Source organism: Halyomorpha halys, unplaced genomic scaffold (assembly GCF_000696795.3).
Source record: "Halyomorpha halys isolate HHAL.00 unplaced genomic scaffold, Hhal_1.1 Scaffold1363.1, whole genome shotgun sequence".
In the NCBI taxonomy this organism is placed as follows: domain Eukaryota; kingdom Metazoa; phylum Arthropoda; class Insecta; order Hemiptera; family Pentatomidae; genus Halyomorpha; species Halyomorpha halys.
Genome location: NW_027108627.1, coordinates 28,582 through 40,501, shown reverse-complemented (window position 1 = coordinate 40,501; position 11,920 = coordinate 28,582). Strand labels below are relative to the sequence as shown.

The 11,920-nt window shown below is 28.5% G+C and overlaps 1 protein-coding gene across 1 annotated transcript in view; it reads right to left on the bottom strand.

Annotated features, from left to right (window-relative positions):
- Nucleotides 1-11,920, bottom strand: part of LOC106689439 (cubilin) — a gene marked incomplete at its 5' end in the record, with an annotated part of 53,119 nt that overhangs the window by 14,213 nt on the left and 26,986 nt on the right. The window contains 10 exon segments of the mRNA XM_024359208.2: nucleotides 2,374-2,536; nucleotides 3,681-3,913; nucleotides 4,239-4,471; nucleotides 4,663-4,780; nucleotides 6,405-6,602; nucleotides 7,727-7,895; nucleotides 8,540-8,680; nucleotides 8,764-8,948; nucleotides 10,880-11,099; nucleotides 11,183-11,371. Of these exon segments, the coding sequence (XP_024214976.1) occupies nucleotides 2,374-2,536; nucleotides 3,681-3,913; nucleotides 4,239-4,471; nucleotides 4,663-4,780; nucleotides 6,405-6,602; nucleotides 7,727-7,895; nucleotides 8,540-8,680; nucleotides 8,764-8,948; nucleotides 10,880-11,099; nucleotides 11,183-11,371 (1,849 nt within the window).

Sequence of the window (11,920 nt, the reverse complement as noted above, 5' to 3'; positions counted from 1 at the left end):
ATGAACATATTAGTTATTATTAATTTAAAATTTAAATATGAAAAGAAAATGAAAATTGAGAGGAAGAAAATATATGTAACAATAATAGATGATAAAGAGGCAAATTATAAGTATAGGGTACAAAACACTGTTTTGTACACTATACTTATAATTTGCCTCTTTATTATCTATTATTTATACATAAAGTGATTTTCTTATACAGTGAAACCACTTGATAAGGACCTTTCTTTTTACAGGACAACTCTATCAGTACAGGAGTACTGATCAATCTGTCAATATTGATCAATTAGTAGAGGAGTATTGATATTTTAAATCTCTTAAAAGATCTAGTGTATAATAAAAACAAAAAGTATTAACTATTGCAATGAGCAGAAGATAGGCATTGGAAATTGATTAATTACAAGTGAATATTATTAGTCATATAAGAAAAAGTTGATTAATATTAATAGTATATACAAAACATGATTATTTTATGATAAAAGAAAATGTATGTGTTGAATATATAAAAATTAAATTGATTTCATAAGTCTAAATTAAGAATTATTTACAATTTATAAATAATTCTTTTAAAATATCAAACTATTGGGCATTTTAAAAATCATATTTATGCATTATGCTAATAAATAACAACATTTATTTATCATTTTAAAGTGAAATAAGTCCTTTTAGGTTTTGATTTGTAAATTTAAATATTTTGAATATTTGAGCATAAAAATAATTTTTGTTAAAAAAACCAGAACAGTGCAATCTAAGACAGAAAGACACTGATTGCCATGGACTTATAGCTGACAATAAAAACTTTAAAAATGTATTATTTTACATCTACAAAGTAGATTAAATTTTTAAAGACTCTAAAAGTACTCAAAAATTATTTATAGAGATCAAGAAACAGTCAAGTGATTAAAAAGAAAAAATAATTTCATTTGTTCTGTATTATTGGCCTGTGCCATACACTAATCAAGTGGACATCAGCAGTTCATTCTGAGATTTGATGGAGACAACACGTATGTCTTTGTCCCAGTTCCTTCTGAGGATATAGACCAGATGTTTGAGGAATCTCAAGAGAAAATTATTTTATTTTAAAACTTCTTACAAATGCTATCTAAATAATTATAAAAATCAATAATTAGCTAAAGCGATAATTTTAACAATATAATGTAAGATTTAGAATTGATTAAAATAATCATAAGGAATTTAACAGGCTCTATTATTCTCAGATCTAAAATATACTTTGATGCTGACAAGGTTTAAATGAATAAATTAAATATTAACTAGGTATGAGAATTTTATTTTAAATAATTTAGTATTATGGACACTATCTCAAGGCAGGTACTTTAGATAATTAGAACACAATTACACTTAAATGAATTAATGGCTACTTTTACAAATCTGTTTAATCCTAGGTTGAGCATACTGACCAATTATATGATCTTCGTTAGTGACTGTTAATTCTTAACATCTTCTTACAAAAAATGCTACCACTGACAGTAGACAAAGGGTGGTATGTTGGAGTTTCAATACTCCCAGAGAAGTCAACTCCGCTAGAGCTCTAAATAAAAGAGAGTTTTCTTCCCCTATCCATTACGAACCCTCGATAGTCGATGCAAACATCGATTCTAGCACAATGGCTTTGATTTACTTGCAGTGACTTATGATGTAAATACTTCATTGATGATTATTCTCCTCTTCTATTTTCTCTTGGATTAATTTTTACTATAATGGTGGTAAAGAAACAACAAAAGTTGAAAAATTTTAATTTACCTGCTCAGCAGCAATTCAACAGACTTTGGAATGATGCATGGCACCATATTCAATATTTGAAACAAGTTTGTTTTTGCCTCCATTTCTTTTAAATGATGAAATTGGTTAGTTTTCTATTGATGATAAAGTCGATTGATTTGCTTTGTTAAAAAACTAAACTAAACTATTTATCAAAGTGCTTCAAACAGTGGGGAAGAATACTGGGCAAGAGTATCAACTACAATGAAGAGTCCTTAAAAAGAGAATGAAATAATTTGGAAAAATAAAAATAATAACTAATAAATCAACTTTTCAGAGCAAAAGTTTAATTATTTTAGTGTCCCCTCTTATATGTTTATATTTCTTTAAAACTGTATTTTGAGGAAACCTCTCATTAAAAAACAAACAATTAGTTAGCATGACTGTTCCATAATCAGGGGTTTTGCTCCACCTAGATAATTACATAACTGCAGTTTTGAAAAAGTAAATAAATAACATAAAGTTTTGTTTTTCATATTTTTGTTTTTCGATTTTTATTTTATAAAGTTTTCCTATGGTTTCAATCAGTTTACATACTTATTGCCTGCAACACTTAATCACTAATCCAAAACATTTATAAATGTATTGACTTACAGAAATGGGGTTTCACACTAATTTTGAATCCTCCAGCCTGGCCATTACCATTTGTTACAAATCTGAAAGATATATAGTTGCTAGATGAGGATAGAGACCTTGGAATAAGTGTCCCACAATAACGACCAATCAGCTCATTCTTTTCACTTGGGCCATCATAAACCTATGGATAAAAAATTATAGTAGATTCTAACAGTATTTTTTTAAGGAACAAAAATTAAAGGTTTTTGAAGTATTAAAATAATTATAAATGAAATGGTAGAAGGTAGTTATAATCTAAGAGAAGATGGTCAAGGACATAAATTACATTCATGTAAGTAAAACTGTTAAGCAATAAGAGAAGCCATCAAAATACTATTATATGAAGGTCAGATTTAGTACTCGGTTGTTGCATTGTGTGTGAGTTTATATTACAGTAGAACCTTCATCACCTGACATCTACTGAAGGAAGGAAAGATTTGTTTTCGTGCAGGAAATAAAACAAAATATTTGCAATAAGATTAAAAATTTTCACTCACTTTATACCTTTTGAGATATAATGGAAAATTTTCAGTTCTATGTCTACCAGTTTGTAGTAAAATCCATGTAGTGGGCAAAACAGTTGCAACTGGTTAACTTAATTTAATGACACTTTCAGAGACTATGAAGGAACCTAGATGGTTCCATATCAATCAAATTCCATCCAATGCTTTTACTTACACATGTGCAAACATAGTTTCTTCGGCACACCAATATGCATGTTCATACTATTCATATCACTTTGTAAATTATATGTATTATTCAAATTTTTGATAATATAAATTGATTCTATTATTTTGCAATTTTAATTAACATCTACTTTATAATTATTTATAAACTTCTTTTTATTATTTAAGGTTTTTCAAAGTCAAAATTATGTTTGAAATTAGAACTATGGATAGATATACTCGATAAATTATATTTTTTGAGTTATAATTAATTACTCTGGTGTCCTCTAATTGTTTTTAAATTTTGTTTGGTTTGTCTTATGTAAACATTCGTTGGATTAATAAAATTTTTAAAAATATTTCAAGGGTCATTTCTCATTGCTAGGACCAGTATCCATTATATCGGCGGAAAAAAAAGTTCATCCTCTATACAGGAATTAATACCATTAAAATGGTAAGTAAAAAATCTGTTATCAGATATCTTGTCTTACCTAACAGTCAGGTGTGAGATATCTCACTAGATGTAGTAAAAAGATGAATCAATAATTTACAATAATTTTACTAATAAAATTTCGGCAGAGTAAGAAAGTAAAACATAATCATGTCATTATGAAGATTTACCTCAAGAGCATCACAACAGCGAGCCTTGGAAGAATTTCCTTCACAGGTTTTCAAGTCCATTTTAACAAAATCAACTATTAATTTTGCGTCATTTGGAGTTGATACCATCCAATGGCAGTCCATATCATTTTCATACTTTCCATCTTTGTCAAGATCTGGGTTGGCTATTGTTTGTTCACTGTCAGATTTCCCTCCTGGCAAAGAGTATGTTCCACCACAACCTACCTTCTCACCTGTAATAAGTACAAGAGAACTGTATTTATTCAGAAAAACTTGGAAAAGAAATAATATCTAAGAATAATTAAGCTAAAGAAAAAAAAATTGATATGGAAAAACACACAAAAGTAGTAGATGAAAAAATGTATTCGCTAACTTGTTCAAAGCAAACCATATCAATTAATGACGATGAATTACATTGCATTAAATAAAGCTTCAAAAATAATGTATTATCACTAAAATATAAGAATAGCTGTTGAAAAACATACATAAATGTGAATTTAAATAATAATAATAATAATAAAGCTATATGAAATTAGAGTCAAAATTTATATTTCTTACCATAACCAAAAGAAACAGTGGCATTAAATCCTTTATTCGATCTCAAGAAACGGGAAAAGAAATATACCCTCATCTTATTTCCTGAGCTCCTGAAAACTGGAAAGCTGTTAGCAGATCCACAAACTTTTGCCAAAAGTGTTCCATTCCTATTGTCAGAGGTTTTAGATGTGTCCCAAATTTCTACTCTCTCTGACGTGCAATTCATGCTAATATACAGTCGAAGGTTAATGAGTCTAAAAGAAAAAAAATATATAATTATTTTGTTTCGTTAAACCACTTGTTGAATTAATTATGTACCTTACATAATGCAAATGTTAGAAAGTAATAAGAATTAAAACATACTACTTTATTTATATTAAAACTAGCATTAAAAGCAAACCATATTAAACAAAATGAAATCAATAGATAAATGAAAATGTTTTACTTCAATAAAACAATTCGATCAGATGGAGCTGTTATATTCCAGACACATTTTGCTTCCATTACCACTTTTAGTTTTGGAGAAGAAATCATGGTTTCTTTAGTTATTTCTCCACCACAGCCTGAAAAAAAAAAAATATATATATCTTTCCATTTATCTCAAAAACTATAAAAATGAAATGATTCTAATGGTCATCCTATAATAGAACAATGAACCTGACATTTTTAATATCATTCAACAGGATTAGTTTCAACTCAATTAATCATCTTGATTAAAATAAAATTTCTCAACAAATGAAAATAGCTTGATCAATATTGAACGGTGCAAGGATAAGTATTGAAAAAAACATTTTGTTTGGGCAGCACCGAGAAAAGAAGTGACTGTTGATGTCCCAAATTAATCATTGTTATAAAAAAATATAAAAATAAATAAACACAACTTTTTTCTGTTCTATAACTAAAGGCTTGATGCCAATGCCGACAATGATTGGTGCCCATACAATCCTGTCAACCCCTGACAAAACCAAACTTGGAAAGATTAGCTTTAATTAGAACAATCCTTCCACTTCAGGATCAAAATTTTCAATTTATTAATAATATAAAAATATATATAAATAGCTTGTATACCTATTATCTATTTGGATTAAAAATGTAAGTTAATTAGGATATAAAATTATAATTTTATTTTCAATTTTTTTTTTATATTATATGATTAATTATACATACATAAATAAGAGGAATATTCTTGTTAAAAGATGATATTAATCACAAAATTTAGGTGGTTTCAGATTCAATGTAGATTGCAGATTCATTCCTAAAGACCTTAATAATATTCCATATATTGATAATTGGAGTAATGTAGATTTCTCCTTTAATTGCAAACCCAGCAGTTTTTACCCCATCATCCTATTCCCAATAACCCTCCAGTATCTTCCCAATAACCAAGCTGGCCATAGGATCCCAGAACAGAGAATAGACATTGATGGACTACTAATGGGGTCTTCTTCACAAGCATTTGCCACATATAATAGCCTTTATGTAGCATGAATTTGTATCTTTATATATTTTTTTCTTTTGCAGTGATTTATATTGCTTAATACCAATACCTGAGTGGTTGAATCGGTTTTTATAATTGAGGAGTTTTTTTTATCAATATCCACTTTTGGAAAATTATTATTAAAAAATACTATTGGAGTATTACATGTAGATAAGTTTAATTTTTATTGAAAATATCTAAAATTTTAATTTGTCAAAAAAGCCTTTACTTTTGAAAAGTGGATACATTACCTTTTGATAGAAAACTCCTCTAAATTTATTTTAACAGTCCAGCTTCTTATTTTGAATAGCAACTTTTATTGATTAAAAACATGAAAACAAATGACATTTTTTCCTATCTTATGATTATGAAAAAGTTATAATGTATTACCATGTGTTATTATTACCAGTATATCTATGAAACCTAATAAGTGGTACTGATATAATTTTTCAGGAGAAATAAAACTTAAAGCCTTCACAGCTTAACAAGTGAAAACCCTGATTATGTAATAAAGAAGCATTTCATTCAGTCTGGAACATTTTGTTTTCAGGTACATTGCCGATATTGTAGTTTAATTCTATAAATTGAAATTTAATAAAAAATTGAGTATGCTTAGCTTAGTAAAATAATTACAGATACAGTTGTTTCGATTACAATAGACAAAATAAGAACTAAGGAAGTTAGAGAATACTATTTCCCAATATACATACTTCCAATATCATAAGCAATACTAAAACCAGAGCCAGTCCGCCAAATATCTGTAGTGAAGTGGATAATCATTCTATGGGCAGAAGTTTGATCAGGTGGCTTATTTTTATCACAATAGCTACCAGTACTTTCCAAGTCACCCCATTCATCAGATTGAGTCCAGATTTGTACTTTATCAAATGTACAACCCTGAGGAGAAGCTAAAAAGAATAATGATATAAGAATATAAATTATAAAATATGCAAATTATACTAATTAAAACAATCAGAAGTACTGAGCATCATACTGATTACAAGATCATGATCTGGAAAACAATAGTAATGAGAAGATTATAGTAGCCATAAGAGCTGTGTAAATTATTTCTTTTTTACCTGGTGTAGTACATAAGGCCATGCTGTAAGAGCCAATCAATATTATCAGGTTATCTTTTCTACTAGTGATAGATGGAATAATAAAAACAAAGGATTATGCTTACACTTATATAATAATAGGTAAAGCTGAAAAATAAGCAAATATGGAAAACAAAATAAAGTTTCCCATCCTTCTTTTTTTTTCTTTTTTTTGTGGACTGTGGACACATAACTGGTCATCCCAATTTTTTAAAATTAAAATAAAATTCAATTTATTTTTAAATTGATTTTTAATTATTCAAAATGTTGCTGAAATGTAAATTTAAAATGATACAATGTAAAAAAAAAACTTGTAGCAGCCTTGGGACTAGCCGACAGAAGTGAAACTTATAGATATGACATAATGTATTAAAAATGAGATCATGCGTTACCTCTTATAGCTTAAGGCAGAAAATATTAGTTCCATAATAATAATAATAATTTATATATGAGGAGAAGATGAGGAGTACTGCACTCACAATCATCTTCAATTATAATTATAATTAAAGAACAGCCATTTCGTAAGTCAATTCTAGCAGACAAATTTTTATATTGTAATAGGACATTAAGAGATTACAGAATGTGACTCAATTGGACCGGCACTGCCAGGATTGTCATACTCCTACTCTCCTATTATATTATAAAAATTTTCCTACCAGAGTTGACCACCGTTACCCCTCTCCCTACCACTTTTGTTTCATAAAAAAAAAAAACATAAGAGGCAATAGGCTTCTTATTTAACAGCATTCTAGGAAGTAACAAAACGTAGTTAAAAAGAAGTTGAAATCAAAATATGAGTATAATGCAAAACAGTAATGATTAAGAAATATATAATTATTATTTATAAAACCCTATTTTTATTATTCGAGAATAACTATGGTTGAAACATTATGCTTCTTAACTTCATTTACTTAGTATAGTTTGTATATAATTACCTTCTTCCAGAGCAAATGCTTCAAATGTGGCAGTTATAATTCTTTTTGGAGCTAATAAAGTGTAATTGCAATCTAGAAGATTGTAATAGTTGTTGGGCCATCCAGGAGAATAGATGTGACCAGGGCCTAACACATTTATCACTCCACCACAGTTGAACTCCCATGTAGCCTTAAATATTTTTAGAGAAATATTACTTAGCAATATGAGATTATTATGGCAATTATATAAAATAACTTGATAAATTTTATATCTTAAAATTTACCTTTATTCATACTTTTTAAATCAAAAGTTTTGATCATGATAGTACTGTAGCACTAATTATAGCATGTAGTACAAATTAAAGTTATTATTAGTAGTACATATTAGAGTAGAGAAGCAACTGCCACACTAGGTATAGTGTGATAGATGTAACACAGTGACATTTACAAGACTGTCATGGAGTTAACTATATGACAATTACTGTGATAACATTTTCTGTAACAGCATTATAGTATAGTACAATCAGGTCTAGTATTGTAAATGAAGCAACAGTCATGTCAGGCCTGTTCATTATTGATTAATTTTTTCATTAAGACTTATTTTAATTATTAAAACTACATTAGTGCCTGCCACCAGGCAGATAACCTGTAAATGTGCCCAGGTATTAAAAGGTTGACGACCTCTTGCTTAGATGATTTAAACTGATAAATAAATAACACATTAAATTTAAATTATACAAATAAGTGATCAGGTTTTACAAGCTTTTTAAGTTATATGAAAAATATATGAAACTTTTGAAAATTATGGGATAAATGGCAATTTAACTAAATTACCTTAAAACCATCTCCTGTTACAGCATTGTCAGTTTTAAAGAAGACTTTCATTCTGTTGGAGGTTGAATTTAGAAGTCCAGGAATTTCCCTTCCACAAAGTTTTTTGAGAGGTTTCCACTGTCCATCAACATAATCTGATACCTGATGAGAACAAAAAATAAAATTTAATTCAGATTTCTAATAAAAAATATTGATTTATTTAAAAAATATAGTGATATAAATACTTCAATATAGTCCTTCTTGCAATCAGGGCTATCTTCAATAAAAAATCTACCTTCAAATACAAGACCAACATGCATTCCAAAGTCAGCCCTTATCTCCCAGTCACATTCAATGTTGTTTTTATAATTTGAAGGATAGCCAGGAGACTGGATTAAACCATTATGCTCATGCATTACACCGCCACATCCTTTGAATACAAAATTAATCATTAAATACGGAATATTTTGTTTTTATAGTGGACTTTTAAATATTTCCTTGTACAATACCACAGTAACACTACATAAGCCATAATGTGAAACCAAGAAGAAAAAACTGCGCTTAAGTTAAGGAATTCCAAGTTCCCTGCCTATTGTACTTGGTCAGTCGATAGCACCTGTAGTCTTAGTATTTATATCATATCTTTTGTACAAGTTAGTAAAGTAATTTTTGTTTCTGACTCTACAATTACACAATATTACATCTCTTAGACATAGCTTGCAATGTAGATGAATCTTTTCATATGTTTTATCAGTTTTATTATTATGCTTCCTCACTACTCAAGGTAGAGAAACTATGTTATCAGGTGGGAAATTTAAAAAAAAAATTATGTTCTCAGAATTAAAAATTTTCACTTCCATTGAATGTTTTAAAAATCAAACTCCACTGCAAGAATACTTTGATCCCAGCTTAGAAATAATCCATCTGGAAACTACTAGTTTTATGTTTCTGTTCCTAAATGTGTTAGTTCCGATTTGAGGATGCTTTTTTTCAGTTTAGAAACAATCCGTATGGAAACAACTGGTTCTATTTTACTGTTCCCAATTGTGTAAACCATATTATAGTGAGCTCTGTCCAATGCACTTTCAATATCAGTGAAGATGCTTTTCATAATTTCTCTTGGGTCTGGTGAGTTTTCAATGCTTAGGACAAAGTTATGTGGTGATACCTCTCAGGACTTGCCTAGTTGGTATGCAAACTGATTTGAATATGAGTATATGCTACAAGTGCTTGTATTGTAATATACCTTCACTCTTTGACAAAATTAGATCTGAATCAATTTAACATAATTTTGATTCTGGAGCAGCAGTTCTATGGTGACAATGCTGGAGACTAGAGAGCTAAATGTCCTAACAACAAGCCCTAAACCTTAAGGTCAGGAAGGATTAGTCTAAATAATTTGGGATTTTATAAGATATTTCCCCCTGTTTGGATAACAAAATTTGAATATTCTTCGACCAGCGGGTACATAACCAAGTCCCTGATTCTAATCAATGTATCTCCTGATACATCACACGAGGACTTAGACCTCCATGGTCTGTTGCCCATATAATAATAATATAACCCCCCCTTTTTTTTTAAATAAATATTTTATTTAAGCCATATAATGTTAATAATTGTTGTTAAATATTATTAATTAGTTTTGTTTAATCAAATAGACAGCTAACCAGCTTTTATCAGTCAAAAGATGTTAAGTCGAAAACAATGGGTGTGTAAGAAGGTGCGAAGTTAGTGGAATCAATGCTATGTTGAACAGATAGAATAAAATATTTTCATACTTTCATAGATTTTCTGTAATAATAATAATTCTAATAAGTTCGAGGAAAGAATATGAGAGAAAATAATCATCAGAAACATAGGTTACATTGGCCATCATTGAATGTAATGTTGAGAAGATTTTGTCACCATCAAAATTTTGATTATTATGGACAAGAGGCAAGATGTAGGCTGAGTTCTGTTTTTGATCATCCTTTGGCTACACCTTAATGGTAAATACATTCAATTTTATTAGGATTGGGCACTGTTAAAATATGCATCTCTTTGTAAATGTATTACCAAGAATTAAGATCGACAATCCTCAGTGAACATCATCAGCAACAGTAAGCTTGCTAAATAAACATTAGCAATGTTGAAATTAAATGTTAAGGTTATTTTTGTGTGCCTGTGCATCTTGATTATATAGCAACTCATAGCCCCGAGATTAAGAGTCAACACTTCTTAAATTATATCAAATAAAATCCTCATATCAGTGTTAAATACATCTTTTTGTTTAATTTAAACTTCAAAAATTCAGTTTTATTAATAAATCTGTGGCTAATGTCCTTTATCTAAAAATAAAATAAAAATATTATGATACATTACCTGAATCAACTTGAGTTATCTTTAATTGAAATCCACTCTTTTCAACTGACTCATCAGAATGAAATAGCAACGTAACATAGTTTGATTGTGTAATAATGTCAGCGGGAACAATATTACCACAGTGATGGCTTATAAGAGGCGAGAGAGGACTATCTCCATTGAATATTTTTAAATAATCATGACTACAATCTGAATCAAGATCAAAAGTATCAAAATGAATCTGAAAGAAATCAGATATAAAACTAATGATTATCATACATATAATAATAAATAAAACAGCTTTATTACATAAAATATACATACCTTTATAGCTGATCCTGACTGGACAGATATATACCAAGCACAGTCAACATTTGGAGGATAAGAAGAGATGCCAGGACTTTTGATTACTGTTTCTGCAATTCCTTCTTTTTTACCACCACAGGAGTCAACCTTCCATGAGAGAGTGAAGTTGACATCTTTAATAGCTGGCTTAAATATCGGTTTCACCATCTTAAAATATGACAAGAATTACAACAATGAATCATACTTAAAACCAATTCTTGTGAACATTAAAAAAATAAATAAATGAGCTGTACAAGACAGTTTTTCACAATTTTTCACTGCATGGTAGTGCAACTGTAACAACTGAAATCAGGGCTAAGTATACCATAACAAACTCTTCCAAAAGATATTAAGAAATAGATTTATTTATTTTAATTTTGGGTAATATATTAACTTACTGATTAATATTTGATATGAAATGATATTGGGAGGGGAAGATTTTTTTTTTAAAGAATTTTGAATCTGAATGACTATAATTCTTCTTAGTTCAATCTATATTTATTAGTGTAAATCATTTAATTTGATGATTATAAATTAATTATTTTGTATATGTAAGTTAAGTTAAAAAATAATTTCTCAAATTTATCTATCAATATAATCTTTTTCATTATAACTCTAATTAAAGCTTTTCAGACACATTTTCTTTAATAATCAATCTTTTACAATTTTTAATATAATATATTAAATTTTATGTGATATGTGCCATACTTCTCTGTA